The sequence below is a fragment of the Macaca fascicularis genome, chromosome 12 (assembly GCF_037993035.2).
Source record: "Macaca fascicularis isolate 582-1 chromosome 12, T2T-MFA8v1.1".
Classification (NCBI taxonomy): Eukaryota; Metazoa; Chordata; class Mammalia; order Primates; family Cercopithecidae; genus Macaca; species Macaca fascicularis.
The window spans coordinates 49869441-49888263 of NC_088386.1; the positions used below are offsets into that span (position 1 = coordinate 49869441).

General features: G+C 34.5%; 1 protein-coding gene across 4 annotated transcripts in view; it reads left to right on the forward strand.

The window, feature by feature from the left end:
• GALNT13 (polypeptide N-acetylgalactosaminyltransferase 13) overlaps positions 1–18823 on the forward strand; it is a 600525-nt gene that overhangs the window by 532171 nt on the left and 49531 nt on the right. For all 4 annotated transcript variants that reach the window (XM_065525497.2, XM_045367091.3, XM_065525498.2 and 1 more), the window contains exon 10: positions 10526–10665. In XM_065525497.2, coding sequence (XP_065381569.1) covers positions 10526–10665 — 140 coding nt within the window. The remainder of the gene's footprint in view (positions 1–10525; positions 10666–18823) is intronic.

Below are 18823 nucleotides of genomic sequence, written 5' to 3' on the forward strand. Positions count from 1 at the left end.
GTACTAGTGATGGATGGGACACAATTTGTAAAGCACTTTAGGAAATATTTTGGTTTGTCAGTCAATTGCACACTGAAATCTTCTGGCTTGTATTTAATTGTCAAATCAATAAAGTAACTCATTGTATATCATTATTGATTTTTTATTTCTATGAATTCAAGTTTGGGATCTTGGATCAATCACACTGATGTCAGATCAGGGAGAATTTGCCACATGAGTCCTTTCATTCAAGGGATGATAATTACCATGTTCTGTACCTGGGAAAATATTTCTCTTTATAGGTTTTTCAAACTTTCTCCAGTTTAATGACTTCATTATAGTAGAGTGAACAAGAGCATGGATTTTGATATTAGATAAAAGTGAACAACATCTGATCCTACTTCTGCTATTTTCTTAAGTATACTTAATAAAGTTATTTAACCATTCAAAGTCTTAATTCTTTCCTCCTTCAAACAAGAAACAATAAAACAGATAGAAATGCTATATCGACTTAATGAGAATGTGTATCCAAAAGTGCTTACTGTGTAGTCTGGAACACGAAGTCCCTTAAGTAACACTTTATCTGTTGTTCAAATACTTCTGGTGCCTAAATAAACCATACTACTCCATGGATGGATAGATGAGTGTCCTCTTTCAATAATGATTCAATGTGGCTTTCTACATTCTAAATTCTTATGATACATGGGAAGAACATACAGGGATACCTCATCAATTATAAAGTTAGCAATGTTTGTCAGATATAGCGAGTCAGTTGCTAAGGACAAACACAGCTTTTCCTGCTTCTGAGTCCACAAAAGAAATTACTCTTGAGATTTCTAATAAAGACAAAATGCAAACAATAGCAACAACATGTATGATAAGATAGTCAAAGTCCTCAGCATAGCACAAAATGCTGGTACAGTAACAAGTTTGGTGTCACTATTTTTTTGTACTGACTCTCAGTGTCTTACCAAGATACCAGAAATTCAGTCTTAGGTCCTGCTGCTCGCTGCACAGAAATTCAATCACCAAGACAATTAGTATTGCCAGGGAAGAAGACTTGAAATCAGTGATGCAGCTGAGGAGAGATGGGAGATAGTCTCAAATTCATCTCCTCAACTGACTTAAAATCAGGGATTTATATAGCAGGCGAAAAAAATGTAACCATGTGTGGGAAAACAGAATGAGGGAGGGGTAAAGAGGAGTTGATCCAAAGGAAACAGGTGGTAAGTAAGGCAATCATGATGGATCAGTTGTCTGTCATCTCATTGTCCACATGTGGTGATCTGGTAAGTATCTGGGTGGCCTGATGGTTGGTTTTCTGAGAAAGGACTCAGATAAGACAAATATAACTTTCTCAAGTTTCAAGACTGGGAGGGTCAATTTTTATACTTATTCAGAAGAAATGATAAGCATCAGTTCTCTGGGACAATTGGGCCAGTTTTAAATGAACACCAATATCGTAATTCCAAATCCTCATTTAGACTTGATAGAGGTCAAAATAATGCTCAAATATACAGCTATATATTAGACTAAGTTAATTCTAGATAGAATTTTGATAGCCTACAAACTGTTCAGTCTATGTTTGCCTCAATGGATATCAAATTGTTCTTTATTTTAAAAGGCTACTGCAAATATTCACTTTTGTTTCCCATGTTCTCATTGATCTTGGACCAAGCATTTGAATACGAGATCTTTATTGTCAAATCAAACTGAAGTTTGAGGTAATTGCCTAGAAAACTCAGTCTCAAGACCTGCTCTAACTTTTGACTGTGGATATTAGGGTTAAATAAATTGAAAGTTGTCTGATAATCCTCTTCCTGTGCGACAGCTCTGTGCAGAAGCTATGATTTTGTAAAATTCATTATCTCATTTTTATTCCATTAAAATAAAATTGCAGTAATAATAGTAAATGATAAATTCAACAGAAGATCACTATGTATTATTAGCTGGAATGGGCCATCAGCCAGTTAATGTAGTTATGTCCACTGACATTCTAATGAGAGGTTATGAGCTAGGGTAATTTGTATGCACATAGGGAATAGATAAAAAGGTAGATTAAGGGAATAGTTTTAAATTTAAAAACAGCAATGATAATTCCAAGAAATCTCCTAAACCTCTGAAACAATACAGTATTTATTTATGTACTTACAGACTTACTCATATTTTTAATTGAGAAGTTTTAGCAGTAATCATAAGGCACAATGTGATTTTTTGAGATTACACATACAGACCCAAACAGTATGGAATAAATAAATCAAGCTAATTAACATATCCATAACCTTGTTTACCTATTATTTTTAGTGATAAGACATTAGAAATTTAATGTCCTACTTATTTTAAAATACACAATGCATCATTGTTGACTATAGTCACCTGATGAGCAATAGATCCCAAAACCTATTTCTCCTGTCTATCTGAAATTTTGTACTCTTTGATTAACAACTCCCCATTCCTCCCTCCTCATGCCTGTAGCCTCTGGTAAGCATAATTCTATTCTTTACTTCTGTGAGTACAACTGTATTAGATTCTACACATAAGTGAGGTCATGTGGTATTTGTTTCTCTGTGCCTGGTTTATTTCAATTAGCATAATGTCCGCCAGCTTCATTCATGTTGTCAAAATGATGAAATTTTCTTCCTTTTTAAGGCTAAATAGTGCTTCATTGTGTAGAATACAACATTCTCTTTATTCATCTGTTGATATATATTTAGGTTGATTCCATTTCTTGGCTATTGTGAATAATGCTGCAGTGAACAAGTGACTGCAGATATCCCTTTGACATATTGATTTCATTTCCTTTATATAAACCCAGAAGAGGAATTATAGCATCATGTGGTAGTTCTATTTTTAGTTTTACAAGGAAGCTCCATACCATTTTTATAATGGATGTACTAATTTATATTTCCATAAACAATATCTAAGAATTCCCATTTCTCCACATCTTCTCCAACACGTATGTTTTATATTTTTGATAAAAGTCACTCTAACAGGTATGAGGCGATACCTTATTGTGGTTTTAATTTGCACTTTCCTAATGACTAATGATATAAGCATTTTTTTTCACGTGTTTATGGGCCATTTGAATGTCTTCTTTTGACGCATGTTTGTTCACAACCTTTGCCCATTTTTAATCAGGTGTTCTCTTGTTTTTGAGTTGTTTGAGTTCCTCATATATTTTAGATTTTAATCCCTTATCAGATCCATGGCTTACAAATATTTTCTTCCATTTAGTAGGCTTTCTCTTCACTTTGTTAATTGTTTCCTTTGCTGTGCAGAAGCTTTTTATTTGAAGCCATCACACTTGTCCATTTTTGCTTTTGTTGCCTGTGCTTTTATGGTCAAATCGAAACAATTTTTGTTCAGACAAATATGGACTATTTTCCATGTGTTTTCTTTTAGTATTTTTACAGTTTCAGGTCTTAAAATTTAAAATTTTAATACATTTTGATTTGATTTTTTATGTTTGGTGTAAGATAAGAATAAGATCTAATTTCTTCTTTTGCATGTGGATCTCTAGCTTTCCCAATATCATTTATGATTTGGTATTTAGATGCAATAGAATACAATAATTGCTAGCTGTATTAACAATGGCTTATTATATTATTATTATTTTAAAAGGAGAAAAATGCAGATTCTTATTCATGAAGTTCCTAATTACCATTATTTAGAGTAAATAACAAAGTTCACTTTCTATTTGGAATTTAGAAAATATCACAAAAAAATAAATTATTAGCTTAAACTGTATATACTGGTCTGCTCCTGTAATGTGAATATATATCATTAATATGACATACATAACAGAATTTATATTCAACTGCATTGTTTTGACTGTTAAAGGAAAAAAGGGGCTTTATCTCAATTTTTTTATTATTTCATATATTTTAATTATTCTGTGTAATAAACATATATTTGGCTTATTAACATTTTTCCATATTCTTATACAGACATAATTATTTTAATACAAGAGTTGTATTTTGTCAACCAGATATAACTTTGATTTACTTAAGTGTTCTTTTTGTTTTGTTTTGTTTTTGTTTTCGGGGTGTGGTTTTTTGAGATGTGGTCTTGCTCTGTCACCCAGGCTGGAGTACAGTAGTGCCATCTCGGCTCACTGAAACCTCCACCTCCTGGGTTCAAGCGATTCTCCTGCCTCAGCCTCCCAAATAGCTGGGATTACAGGCACCCACCACAATGGCCAGCTAATTTTTTGGTGTTTTTAGCACAGATAGGGTTTCACCATCTTGGCTACGCTGGTCTTGAACTACTGGCCTCAAGTGATCTGCCCACCTCAGCCTCCCAAAGTACTGGGAGTACAGACATGAGCCATCGTGCTCACTTACGCATTATTTATTGAAGAAAAATTTCCCCTTTAAGTTACACTGCAATATGTATTCTTGTACATGAAATTGTAAGCTTTAGCATGCAATTAGAGTATTCTTTAGGTACTTTGATTTTAGAGAGACAGAACTATTAGACTTACTAGGCATCTACTAGGGGAAGAATTTTACTCAAATAATTATTGTCATTGAAATGCCAGGAGTTTGGTCTAAGGCTTGCCTCACAGAAATCCAATCCTGAGACAATGAGTATTGCCAGGAAAGAAGGTTTTAATTGGGTGCTGCAACCAGGAAGATGGGAGAGCAGTCTCAAATCCATATTCTCAAGTGACTAAAATTAGAGATTTATATAGCAGCAAAAAAATGTAATTATGTGTAGGGAAAACAGGAATTAGTGAGGGGTATTAAAGAGGAGCTAGTCAACAGGAAGCAGTTGGTTGGTTTAGGCAACATGATGGGTGAGGGGGTCTGGTGTCTCACTGTCCATATGCAGTAATCTGGTAAGTTTCAGTTCTTTGAAAATGTCTGGGTGGCCTGATAGTTGGTTTCCTAAGAAAAGAACTCAGATAAGACAAATACAATTTTCTCAAGTTTTAAGACTGAGAGAGTGAATTTCTATGTTTATATAAAAATACATAAATATCAGTTCTATGTGACAATTGGGCCAGTTTCATTATGATCTTCCATCTAATATCTATTTAAAATTTAAAACATGATTTCTCTAAAGAGTGAATTTAATACTAGAGTGCAATAGACTTATGAATAAAAGCTTCTTTTTTTTTACTTTTCAGGGATACATGTACAGATTTGTTACATGAGTAAATTTGTGTCAAGGAGGTTTGTTGTACAGATTATTTTATCACCCAAGTATTAACCCTAGTACTCATTAGTTATTTTTCCTGATCCTCTCTCTCCTCCCACCCTCCATCCTCCAATAGACTGCAGTGTGTATTGTTCCCCTCTATGTGTCCACATGGTCTCATGAGTTAGCTCCCACTTATAAGTGAAAGCACGTGGTATGTGGTTTTCTGTTCTTGTATTAATTTGCCAAGGATAATGGCTTTCAGCTCCATCCATGTTCTTGCAAAGGACATGATCTCATTCTTTTTTATGGCTGCATAGTATTCCATGGTGTATATATATCACATTTTCTTTATCCAGTCTATCATTGATGGGCATTTAGCTGGATTCCATGAAAAAACAGCTTATTAAAAAAAAATATAGCAACCCATAAATTTTATCATTTAGCTATTAATGAAACCTGCAAATCTGGAGTTAATTAAAATACTCTTTTGTTGGTACTCATTATGAATCTTTACTTCATTGTCAAAGCCTTTACATGACTTTTGCAAGTCCCATTGAAAGACTTGCCTTAAAAACTTATAAATTTTTGCCACAGCATGTATCAGCTTCTAATGTATTTACTGTTTATTTAGGTCTTTCTCTAGTAGGATATAAACTCCATGGAGGAAGATAATTTTGTTTTGTTCACAGATATATCCCAAGTGCCTAGAAAAGTCCCTTGTACAGAGCTTGACCAGAATAAGTATCTGTTACTAATCTTGACTTGGCCTATGCTTTCTATCTTTAGTCAGTCTTCTGTTTTACTCTCACACTTTATATCTTTCCATATGTGGATTTATCTTCTATATTGGTGTCACTTTCATGGGCCTTTGTTGTATGGTAGTCCCAAAAACTCCAGGCTTAACTCATCTATACAGCTACCCAGTTCCACAGGAAATAGTTTCAACTTTCTAATAGTCCTAGTATATTCTCAAGGGTATGCTTTTATTAGGCTGACTGGTTTATTTGCCCATTCCTGAGTCAGTCATTGTTATCTGGGTTATGTGTAAAGTTGAGAAATAGAATGCTCTAGTTATTTTGGGTACTAATCAAAATCTGGACTGAGCAAAAGCAGGATCCCTTGGAGCTTGTTAGAAATATGGGCCCTAAGGCCCTCACTCAAGGCCAACAGAATCAGTTTGCATTTTAACTAGATTTTCTGGTGATGTGCCTTAGTCTGTGCCCACAGATGGAACTGGAAGAGTGGGGAAGGCAATGAAACCAGCCCCACCCAAGCTGGAAGTGAAGTGGGAGTGGTTTCCCAGAGAAAATTCAAGTGTGTTTACCAGAGGACAGAATGGATGTCAGGCATGCAAAACAACAGCTATCCAATGCAATATATAGTGTGTATTAAGTAATTATTATATTCCAGTCATCGTACTAAGCATTTTCCAGGCATTATTTATTTAGTAGTCACAATATCTTGTAAGATATTATCAGGTAGGATACCTTATCTTTCAAAAAAGGAGATAACTCGTCCAAAGTTTTTGTTGAGAAGGCAATGAGCAAAGTGATCTATAATGTGATATCAGATAATAAGTGCCATGCAAAAAAATTAAGCATGATAGAGGGATAAAGACCCCGGAAGATGAGAGAAAGGGATCAATTTTGATAGTAAGGTCAGAATAAACCTGAAGAAGTAAAATTTGAGCAAAGACTTGGACCAAGTGAAGGACAACTCATGAAAGTTGCAAGGTAACACCGTCACAGACAGAAAAAAGAGAAGTATAAAGCCTTGAATTGTTGAATTATGATGAATTATGAACTTGGAATGTTTGAAGAAATGTAAAGAATGAAAAAGGGGGCTAGAATGAAGATGTTACTGAAACACAGGGGTTCTGTCTACGTCCTGCTGCTTGCTGCACCAGAAGCCAATCACTAAGACAATCAGTACTGAAATGGAAGAAGGCTTTAATAGGTTGCTGCAGCCAAGGAGATGGGAAATCAGCCTCAAATTCATCTCCTCAACCGACTAAAATTAGGGGTTGATATAGCAGGGAAGAAATATAACCATGTATGAGAAACCAGGAATTAGGGAGGGGTAAGGAAGATAAATTGATCAACAAGAAACAGGTGGTTAGGCAATCATGACAGGTGAGGGGGTCTGGTGTCTCCCTGTCCAGACGTGGTCATCTGGTAAGTTTCAGTTCCCTTATATTATCTGGTTGGTTTCCTGAGAAAGGAACTTAGATAAGACAATTGTAATTTACTCAAGTTTCAAGACCAAGAGGGCCATTCTTTCATGTTTATTCAAAAAAAAAAAAAACATAAACATCACTTCTGTGGGACAATTGGGCTGGTTTCAAAGTGAGTATAAATGAATTCAAAAAGCTAGTCAAGAGCTATTTTCTGAAGGATCTTCAGGCAATGGTTAAGAGACATTCAATTATTCTTAGTATTATGGAAAATCACGGTACACTTTTGAGCAGGGGAGTAACATGATTTGATTTGTATTTTAAATATATTGACTAAGGAACAGGCAATAATGAATAAAATATAGGTAGAGGAATGTAAAATGTTTCCAAGCTAGTTAGGAGACTACTGCAATGCTAGTGTAAGCAAGAGATGGGAGAAGTTAGGACCAGGATGGTAACAGTAGAGTGGCTGAGGCTATATTGTGAAGGAGAGCCAACAAGAATTCCTATGAGTTAAAAATGTGTATGTGTGAGAGAAAGAAAATTATTTATTTTTCCTTGAGAAAATCAGTGGATATTTGTGCTAGATACCAAAATGAAGAACCTTGGAGATGGAGCAAGTTGGAGAATCAAATTTTTGACTTGTCAAATTTGAGATGCCTAGTATAGATCCCAATAAAATTGTTGGGTAAACAATTAGGTAACCTACTTTGAAGAGGTTTGAATTGGAGATAAGAGTTTGGGGAACAGGTAAGATTATGTATCAACCATGGATCTAAATAATCTAATTCAGGCTCTACAGTCACTAAATCATACAGTACAAGAAAAGTCTCTCCGTCTTGTAGCTGCGCACCCACTGGGATACAAATCCTCCTCAGTCCCTGTGGTAAAGGAAAAGAAAGCTCTCATACTTCCTTTCCTATCTTTAAAATCAGAAGTGACATAACCCCTTTCTCTCACAGTGTATTGGCCAGGAGCAGTTAGATGTCCCTGCCTAACTGCAGCAACCTGAGAAATATGGGGGAGTACATAGGGTGTTTGTGAGGACTGTTGTCTCTTAATATGTCTCACTTCTAAGAAGAAAAATATGGATGCAGAGAGAAAAAGCCATCCTCACCAAAATGTTAAGATAGCCCACAGTATTTCTTTGTGGATTTCTAAAGGTAATTTAGCATAATTATCTAGGATTAGAACAAAAGCAAGTTGCAGTGGAAATGCCAAGGGGTGGCTTAGAGGTGACAGGATAAGAAGGCCTTTGCTTTATTCAATAATCTCTATAATTCTCCACTAGCCACTTTTTGCCAAATCCAAAGTGGACAATTAGTGTTTTCTCTGACCTTATGTAAAATGGTATGCAAATGAAACTTTAAATTTTCATTTCAATCAGATAACTGCTCATAAAAACCTTCTAGGACTTTATCTTTTAGAGCAGGGGTTGGCTACTATGTCCCATGTGCCAAAACCAGCTCGCTGTTCCTTTTTTAAATACCCAAGATCTAATTTTAAGTAGTTGGGGAGAAGTCAAAAGAGTAATATGTCATTACGTGAAAATTATGTGAAATTCATATTTCATTGTCCATAAATAAAGTTTTATTGGAAAACACATGCACAAAGAAACCCTTCTAGGAAGATATTACAGAGCCAGAACTACCAAATCTTAACATGATGAAAAAGGGAGGATGTTGATATTAAATAAGCCACCTCAATTAAATCCACCCACCTCAAAAATGAAGACAGAACAGTAAAATTGACTGTTAAATTAAGTCCTCTGAAGATACAGTGTTTCGCCTCCCCACCGGGCACAATGACATCTCTTTATGTGATTTTGAGGACTATGTATTCAATTATTTCAACTGCAATAATACTTAACATAATGAGAAATTCTTCTGGTGATTTACTTTGTAAATACTAAATTGTTTTGAGCCTCTTATTTTGAAGGTTGCATTCCTGATTGGAAGTTCTGAATAGAATTATTTTGAAAGCAAATATTTATCTGTTTAAAAAACCCAAAGACCTTGTTTTCTATCCAAACACCAGCTAGGAAAATCAATATTTTCTCTTGGAAGGAAATGGTTTGGCTGCTTCAGGATCAGAATGCTTTCTAATAATACTATGGCATTTAATTTTGAAAAAACAAAAATTCTGAAAAGACAAGGGGGTTGGAACTAGTGAGTGATGAGTTTTGAGAGCGTTGCTGCTTTGGAAAATAGTGTCTTGGTAATGGCATTAGTTACAGACATTTAGATTGTCTAAACACTTGGTCCTATTTTACAGAACAACTGATTGGCTTTGTTACTTGGTTGGGATAGAATATCCTAAATACTAGGCCATTTTGTGCCAGCATGTTGCATAGTGGCCTTAAAGAAAAGAGTTAAACATTGAAATATTTTCAGAATAATCTAAGAAATAATTGCTGTATTGTCACAGTTATTAGTTATTTCAATCAAATGCCAGTTTTAATATAAGGAGCAAATCAAGTTGTCATATGTTTTTATATAAAAAACTAGTAGCATTATTATTTCTCAACTAGAAAACATTCTTTTATGATTTTCAGTGGAAATATTCATTTAAATGTCAAATATTCTATTATGTGAAATAAAATTAATCATTTTTCATATATACATGTGAATATATTCCTGTTCATTTGTTTGTTAGTTTCTTTACACTTACATGCTTACTAACTTTTCAAGGACTGGGGTAGCTTAGAATAACTCAATAAATCAATAAAAACATAAGTTTAAGGTAACTAGATAGAAGTTCAAGAAAAAGAATACATGTGCAGTCTATTATGTGAATATTTTATATAAATTTCTCATAAAATCTACAGGTGGTGAATAAGTGACTCTAGGGAAAGTATGAATATTAACAAAAACATTAGAGCTACTAGAATTTTTTATTAAGGAAAAACAGACATATTACACAGTTCAGTTAAGCTTTATGAGATACTAAATACCAATTTACATTTAGTTAATTATTCAATCTAAGTAGTACAAGTACTTGGTGATAAATATTTGCATTTGAAAAGTCATAACCAATGGGAGAAGTGTTATTTATATCTATTTAATGTACTAATTCTATGGTAGTAACAATCCAGTGTAGTAGCAGCTGCATATGCAATTGAATTTGCTGGAAATATAAAGAAAAAAACTGAGAGCAAAGTAAATGGAGTAAAACAGTACTAAAACAAAAATAGCACAAACTGATTTGTGTTTCTCTGAAAAATTCCAGGTGTTGTCAAAGTGGATTATGGAGATGTATCAGTCAGAAAAACACTAAGAGAAAATCTGAAGTGTAAGCCCTTTTCTTGGTACCTAGAAAACATCTATCCGGACTCCCAGATCCCAAGACGTTATTACTCACTTGGTGAGGTATGAATTATTTATTTTGGTTAAGTTATAAATATATTTTGCAAATGGAGCAATTTCTAAGGAGCTCAGTATTTTTTATGTTATGAAAATGCTGTAAGGGATTTTTAATTAGATCTATTTTAAATAACTTCTCATATTTCAAGGACCATAAAGTCTTCATCGTAAGGAATCATAAAAATGAGCAGAAATTTTAAGATTGAACAAAAAAAATTTTTTTGTTCCAACAGTACTAAAACTTTTGGTCATTTACACTCTTAAAATTTACTGTGTACTCCAAACACCTTTTGTTCATGTGGGTTTACAACTATGATTAATATTTACTGTATTTAAATTAAAATTGAGAACTTTAAAACCCATTTTTTACTAAACATTATGTAATAAGCAATTACATGTTAATGTAAATAACATATTTTTGAAAAGTAAATATTTTTTTCCAAGAAAATCAAGTAATTATAAGAGACTACCATTGATTATATTTTTGTAAATTGCATTAGTGTCTGTCTTAATAGAAGATAGCTGGATTGTCATATGTGCTTCAGTATTCAATCTACTGCAGTACATGGCAGTCTATTACAACAGCCTCTAGAAAACTCTTGTACACTCAGGAATGTGAAAGTGAAAACTGAAAGTAATATCTGGGTACTATAACAAAAGTGGTATTGACTTTTTAGACACTCTGAGAACCATTGATCTACACCATTCTTTTCTACATATCTATTTTATCTCAAAATACAAAAGTGACTTCATTATAACTATACAAACATGTATATAATGTATGTATAATATATTTGTAATATATTCATACATACAGATATATATATAATACTGCATTCATCTCATAGATTGATTATATATATTTCTATATATCATATATATATCTCAACTGATCAAAATAAGAATTATATTTCCTTTATGAATTATATCCTCCATATGGATATTTTCCACTTAATAGGAATCAAAGCTACTTTAATATTGGTTGTGATTAAAGCATTTCAAGAGCAATAAATAGGTGGGGCGCAGTGGCTCTTGCCTGTAATCCCAGCACGTTGGGAGGCCAAGATAGGCGGATCACGAGGTCAGGAGATCGAGACCATCCTGGATAACACGGTGAAACCCCGTCTCTACTAAAAATACAAAAAAAAAATTAGCCGGGCGTGGTGGCAGGTGCATGTAGTCCCAGCTAGTCAAGAGGCTGAGGCAGGAGAATGGTGTGAACTCGGGAGGGGGAGCTTGCAGTGAGCTGAGAGCGCGCCACTGCACTCCAGCCTGGGCGACAGCGAGATTCCATCTAAAAAAAGAAAAGCAATAAACAATGCACTTCGGAAATAATTATCAAGTAAGCATGTTCTTAGATTTAAAATTCCATTGTTGTAGGTCATAATGGTAGACTAACTGAAAATTTATATGGCTCAATCTAATACTTTTTTGGGTCATCTGCCTTAATGCTCTCTAACTTTATAAACATACCTTACCTACAATTAACTAGAAAAAAGTAAAGAAAAAATGTATTTGAGGTGACTGGAGCCCTAGCTGAATCGTTTTTAATGACTGATTTATGTGCCATCTTCATGCCCTATTGTCCAAGTCTCCACTTCCTTATTAGCCATGTAAATATCTCTCTATAGAGCTTGATTTACATATATTTAACTTTAATCTGAATAATGTAGTGAAAAATTTCATGTGTAATAACATTGATGTTACCACTTTCTAAGTGTATGACTTTAGACTAGTCACTTAGTCCTGTGCCTCAAAGTATTTTTTTTTTTTAATTGGACAAGGGGTATTGTTGCTATCATTTTCAAATATGTAACATCCTCATGTTGGCACTGATCTCACAGGGATTTATATTTAATGCAGAAAACATATGACAGTGCTTTTTAAAATAGAACAGTCCTTGCATGTTAGTTATTATAAACCACTGAAGATCTCTGATAAATATGTAATATCCTTATCACTTTATTGAAAATTTGTTTGAACATTGATGAACCTGACTGTATCCTCAGAAGAAAGGAAGTTTTATATTCTTATTATAAAATGTTTCTTTCACTGTCGTCAATGGACCCAAATCATTAGTAAACATCGATTTCTTTTTCTAAAAGGAGGAATGACCAAGGGCTGTAACAGGACAGAAATGAGCAAAGAAGACTTTTGGAAATTCTCTGGGGCCACCAAGGTGACTCTTGAGAAAAACTCAGGGCTCTGTAACAGAACTAGATGTTTACTTCCAAGTTAAAAATCCAATTTTATGCTGTCCTGCACTACATCAAGGGAACCTAATTCACTTTCTAAATTGTAAAAATAAAATACAGTGTGGGCAATTCCTTTGTACAAAGTACTAATTTACAATTAGTTATCTTCTACAATGGATCAGGTGACCATATTTTAATCTGTAGAAATACTTTATGATAAGATTTTAAAGAGAGAAATTGAGCCTTTTGTAGTATCTAAAAGAGGCAGTATGGTGTATTGAAAACATTCCAGCCCCTGAAGCCAAGAATAGGAGGGTTCAAATCCTAGCCTTACAGCTTTCATTTTGAGTGATGTTAAGTATCCTCTCTACTACCTCTGTCAACAGAATAAAGAGAGTAATAGTGGGTTATAGTGATGACTGAAGACATAAAACATATAACCCAATGCCTAGCAAGAAAAGTAGCACACCAGTAGTTACACTTATAATTATAGCTACCATTTATAGATTTCCTATGCCAACAGTTATTCTAGGTGCTTTAGATGAATTACATAAAAATTAGAACAACTTTCATGACTTAGGTTTTATTATTGCAGGATTAATAAGGAAACTGACACACAGAAAGTTTATGTGCTTGGCCTATAGGTCACACAGCTAGTTAACTATTGAAGTTAGGAAAAATTACATGCTAGTCCAACACTAAGGCTCACTTTTTCTTATAACTAGAAGAAGACATAGATGATTTTATTATATTTTAATAATTCAAAATGTTTTTTATTAAATAAGAGCATGAAGCTGAGTATGTTGGCATGTGCCTGTGGTCCCAGCTAGTCAGGTGGCTGAGGCAGTAGTATGACTTGAGCCCAGGAGTTCAAGACCAGCTGGGTAACATAGTGAGAACCCATCTCTATTTAATACAAATAAAAAGAGAACTTGAGCTATGTCTTAGTCCCTTAGGGCTGCTATACCAAAATGCCTTAGATTGGGTAATTTATAAATAATTTAAATTTCTCACAGTTCTGGAGATTAGGAAGTCCAAGATCAAGGTGCAGCCAATTTAGTCTGGGAAAGGCTGGCTGCTTCCAGGATGGCACATTGTCACTAAGTCCTCATATGGAAAAAGAGGCAAATGATATATCATCACATGGACAAGGGGCAAGACAGCTTGCTTCAACCTCTTTTATAAGGGCACTAATTCTATTCATAAGGATGAAGCCCCCATGACTTAAACACTTCCCAAAAGGCTCCACCTCTTGAATCTTATGATTCATAGTTAGACATGTTATCTCTTGGGCCACCATTCCTCTTGGCCCCGCCTCTTAATACCACTACAATGGGGATTAGATTTCAACATGAATTTTGGATAAATGCATTCAGACCATATCAAACTAAACCTTTTGTTATATGTTGACAATGCAATGTCAAATAAGGAAAGACCTTTACTCTTAAGCCTTTCTACCAAAATAGGGATGCGGAGGTGGGTAGGGCAAGAGAGAATCAAACAGGTAAAGAAATTCAGTAGAAGTAAAAGATGCCCTGCATGAGTTACATGATATGCTGTAACGGCTGTTTAAAAAACCTGATACATTTAAAAGATACAGTAAGTTCTGTGCTTTCTGAAGTATTAATGTACTGTAGTTTTCCACTTTAAAACTAGCCTTAAAGAAATGCAATCCAGCATCTGTTTCCATGGAAACAGAAGGACAAATTCACCAAGCACTACCTCCTAATTCAATTTTGCGTGGCCATGTATGCATAATTTAAGATGGACATTTTGATAATGAGTTAGAGTTGAACTGTTAATGAACAACAGTCATTTACTAAAGCTTTTTCCTTCTTACTGCCTGTTATTAACCTTTATTGGAAGAATGTAAAAAGATATTTTTCCTTATGTATAAGGCACTTTCTCTTAAATAATTAGAGTCCCAAAGCAATATCAAGTGTTCAAGCTACTTGTCATCAAAACAAGAACAATATTTCTTTGCAGTATATTCATTTGTACTTCTCACTGAATTTGAAATGAAATTGTGTGGCTTTAACAATTCATATATTTTCCACTTCAATGTTTCTCAAAGTCTATTTAATATTGCTGTGTATTGGTGAATATAAATGTTTCCTTGTCAATTTCTTTTTATAACTTTCCTTGCTGTGTTGGAATATATAGAGGCAAATATGGTATTCAGTTTCTCCATTATATACCATCACCAAAGTCAATAGTTATTGATATCAGATATCTGTATCTTAATTTATTTTATGTTGCATCTTACTCAAGTAATTGAAATATTGCTTTATCCAGCCCACGAATTACATGCAGTTTCCAATGGGGAGTTAAAAGCTGTGCAATTGCTTTGAACTAAAACCTTTAAGTAAGTTAATGAAGCATGTGTCTTTTAGACTCAGTAAGCAGATCATAATGGAATAAGGAAGTTGAGCTCTTTGCAGCATTAAATTCTCTCTTAACTAGCCCTGAAGCTTATGTAGATTTAACAGGCTGGGTTCTGATCTTGTAAATGTAAGTGTAAGACTGAAAGAAATGGCATTCTAAAATAGAATGTCTCAGCCCAAATTTTTGGGTTATGACAGGCTTTCTGAAAAAAAAAAATACATTGTGAACTAAAATTGAACACAATCTGAGGGCAAATGAAGGAGATGAGGATTTCAGGAGCCAAGTGACAACTCTTGGTGCTTAAAATTTGCATTTGCATGTTGCTTTGAAGATGTTTTGACATTAGTGTATGCATTTTGTATTGTGTACTTGACCTCAGGATTTCTTTTTCCTCTTGTATCCTTTAGCCATAGTAAGTAGTTAAAGTTCTTGCATATATTGTTATTGTATTCCTTAAATATTGCTGAAGGGCAAATTTAAGTAATGAAAAATAGACATCCATGAAGCTGCTAGGCTGCAGAGATTAAGGGTAAAATCAGTTACTGCCAAATGCAGAAGCTAAAACGCTTAAAAGTTTACCCTTTCTGTTGGTAATCAGATCTATTTATAGATTCACAGTCTTCTTGGCCTTTTAATAGGATGACCAGCAAGAAAGCTTTATTTTAGGTGACTTACATAAATGTGGACATTTTTCTGTTCATTTTATTTCCAAAATTCTTGGGGACTCAGTAGCTAATTTTTATCCCAGGATTTCTGAATATGTGTATGTATAGGGAGAATATGTCACCCTTTATTGGATGGCTACCTTAAAGTATGTTGGGCTAGGTAACTCACCTGTGAACAAAGCGTGCTATTTTTACTACCTGAAAATACTGTATTTTTTTAACTTCATATTTCTAATAAACTAAAATTCATTCTAATTTTATTACTTAAATGTGTATTGGCACAAACAGCTACAACAAACCATATGCCAGTTTGTCATTTACTGAATTCTCTCAGGATTTTGGTTGTCGCTGTTTTTGTTACCAACCTAATAAATTAAATTGTTTATTTTTCTATGTTCTTTACTTTTGGGGGAAAGGGATTTCAGGTATCAGATAATAATAATTTTTAAATCTCAGTCATTAGTCAAGGACCTTCTAAATCCAGATCTGCATAAGTGAAGTCAACTTGAATTGTTTCAATATACAGATTTTGTTCTCATCTTTCTGATTTATTCACAATTAGACTAAATAGAAAATATACTTTAAATGCATATCCACAAGAGCAATCATATTATGGAAATATTAACATTAAGCTGTGGAATTCACTGCAACTGTGCTTATTTCCATATTTACAAAGAAAAGAGAAAACAAATGAGGTTAACATTTGTAAAATAATGATAAAAAGTAACAACGTGCAACTGAAGAATAAGCATATGTTGGGGTAATTAAAGTAAAATAATGCTAGTTTGACAGTCTTTAGAATGGATTTAAAAGAGTTTTTAAAAATGCAAAGATTGGTGGCAGGGGCGTGGGGAGTATGTATCTCTCTTTTAGAAATGGAGTTCTCATTGCTACTTGCTTTTACATTCCAGCAGAGGGAGCAAAAGCTAATGAACAAATTATATAAGTGGTGAGAACATTACCAATGATGCTGCAATGCACAGAAACATTTAGAAAGTCTTGCTGATTTCAAATATCAAAACACAAGTGGGAAAAATGCCCTCAAGTTTATGTCACTAAGAATTGTTTTCAAGCAACAAAAGATTATGTGTAAACACAGAAATCTCAAAGCAGACAGCCAATTAAAGTTAAAACTATCTTGGCCTTGTGCCATACATTCAAAGCTCTACCGTAACATAAAGAATGAGTCAAAAGAGTTTACCAGATCTTAGAGCTACCAGTGTACTCTACTATTTTGATTCAAGTTCTAGAACAGACTTTGTAAAGAATTTTTAATAAAGTTCTTTAGTTGTTGGTTGCTTGGATTTTTCTCAGGATTAATGACATTACCAAGCCATTGTTACTGTCAGGTAATATGCTACCAGCGACAGAATTGCATCTTTTCTGAAATTTCACTTCTTCCCTTGAACAACATTCTTTGTGAGTATATATTTGAGGTCTCAAGGTGTTCTTAGAAAAGTTCTGATTTTAAAATTATACATGATCATCTTAAATTTGATTATCCTTTACATCTCAAAAGATGAGATGCATAGTTTCAACTCTCCCATATGCTAGTATTGAGATATACATTAAGAATTGCTTGCTGAGATCGTTAGAAAACACCAGTGACCATTTTTGTATTTTGAAGACAATACAGCAGATGCCTACAGGGTTGGGCTCGCTCACTTGAGAACAATCTATGTGCTTCTATCTGCCCTGTAGTTGTGCATGGCTTTAAAAAAATCTGAATGTTATAGGCCTAGTAGTGATAAAAACCTTTCAGATTTTAGGCTGGGCATGGTAGCTTACGCCTGTAACCCAGCGCTTTGGGAGGCCGAGGCAGGCGGATCACTTGAGGTCAGGAGTTTAGACAGCTTGGCCAGCATGGTAAAACCCCAGCTCTACCATAAATACAAAACTTAGCCAGTTGTAGTGTAATTCCATGCCTGTAGTCCCAGCTACTTGAGAGGCTGAGGCATGAAAAATCACTTGAACCTGGGAGTTGGAGGTTGCAGTGAGCCGAGATCACACTACTGCACTCCAGCCTGGGTGATAGAGCTAGACTCCGTCTCAAAAAAGGAAAAACAAAGAAAAACCTTTCAGATATTGTCTCTATACCAGGTGATATGTCCCTCTTATTTGTTTAAGATGGCAGTTGATATCCTGATTTCCTGACACTCTGTCCTCCACACTGCTAATCTCTCAGGTTACGCTGGACGTAGACAGAAATTATTTGCCTGACCTCAGCTCGTCAGGCTGGCACTAAGCATAAAGAATATTTTGTTTTTAGGCTTTTTGACCTGGTCCCCCAGGCCTAATTCCAGGCTGCCTTTGTGTATCTTGTTTCATATGTCTTCACCAGTTGTCTAGATAACCTCTAGTTAGCGCTGTTCAAGCAGAACTGAGTCCTCCCTTGCTCCTTCCAGGCCTCCTTTCTAAAAAACACTGCCTGCCTGTCTGGAAGTCAGGACTGGAAATTCCCAGACTCAATAGAATACCTTTACATTCCTTGTTTTGGCAAATTAGTTAACCTCTCTGTATCTTAATATTTTTGTTTGTAAAATGGGAGTAATAGGTTGGCACATACAATTCAAATAGTTTCTAATTTATATTATTATTATTATTATCATCATCATAGTGGAGGTGGTAGTGGTTGTCTTTCTTTTCTCCCTGTGGCAGGTTTCCTAAACCATTGACTCCTGTATATTGCTATTCTCCCAGATTCTACATCCAGTCAGACTTGACTTCAGTTCCTATTTTGTATCCACTTAGCACCTGCTGCATTCTGAAGGACAAGTAATATTACACATCCACAAACTACAAAACCACATTGAATGTGGAGTAGTTAGAATGTGCCCGAAATAGGATAGGCTTCTTTTCATGCAGTCCCCAAGAGAAGTCTATTCTGGAATTCTGGAAAAATCAGTGGTAGCAATGACA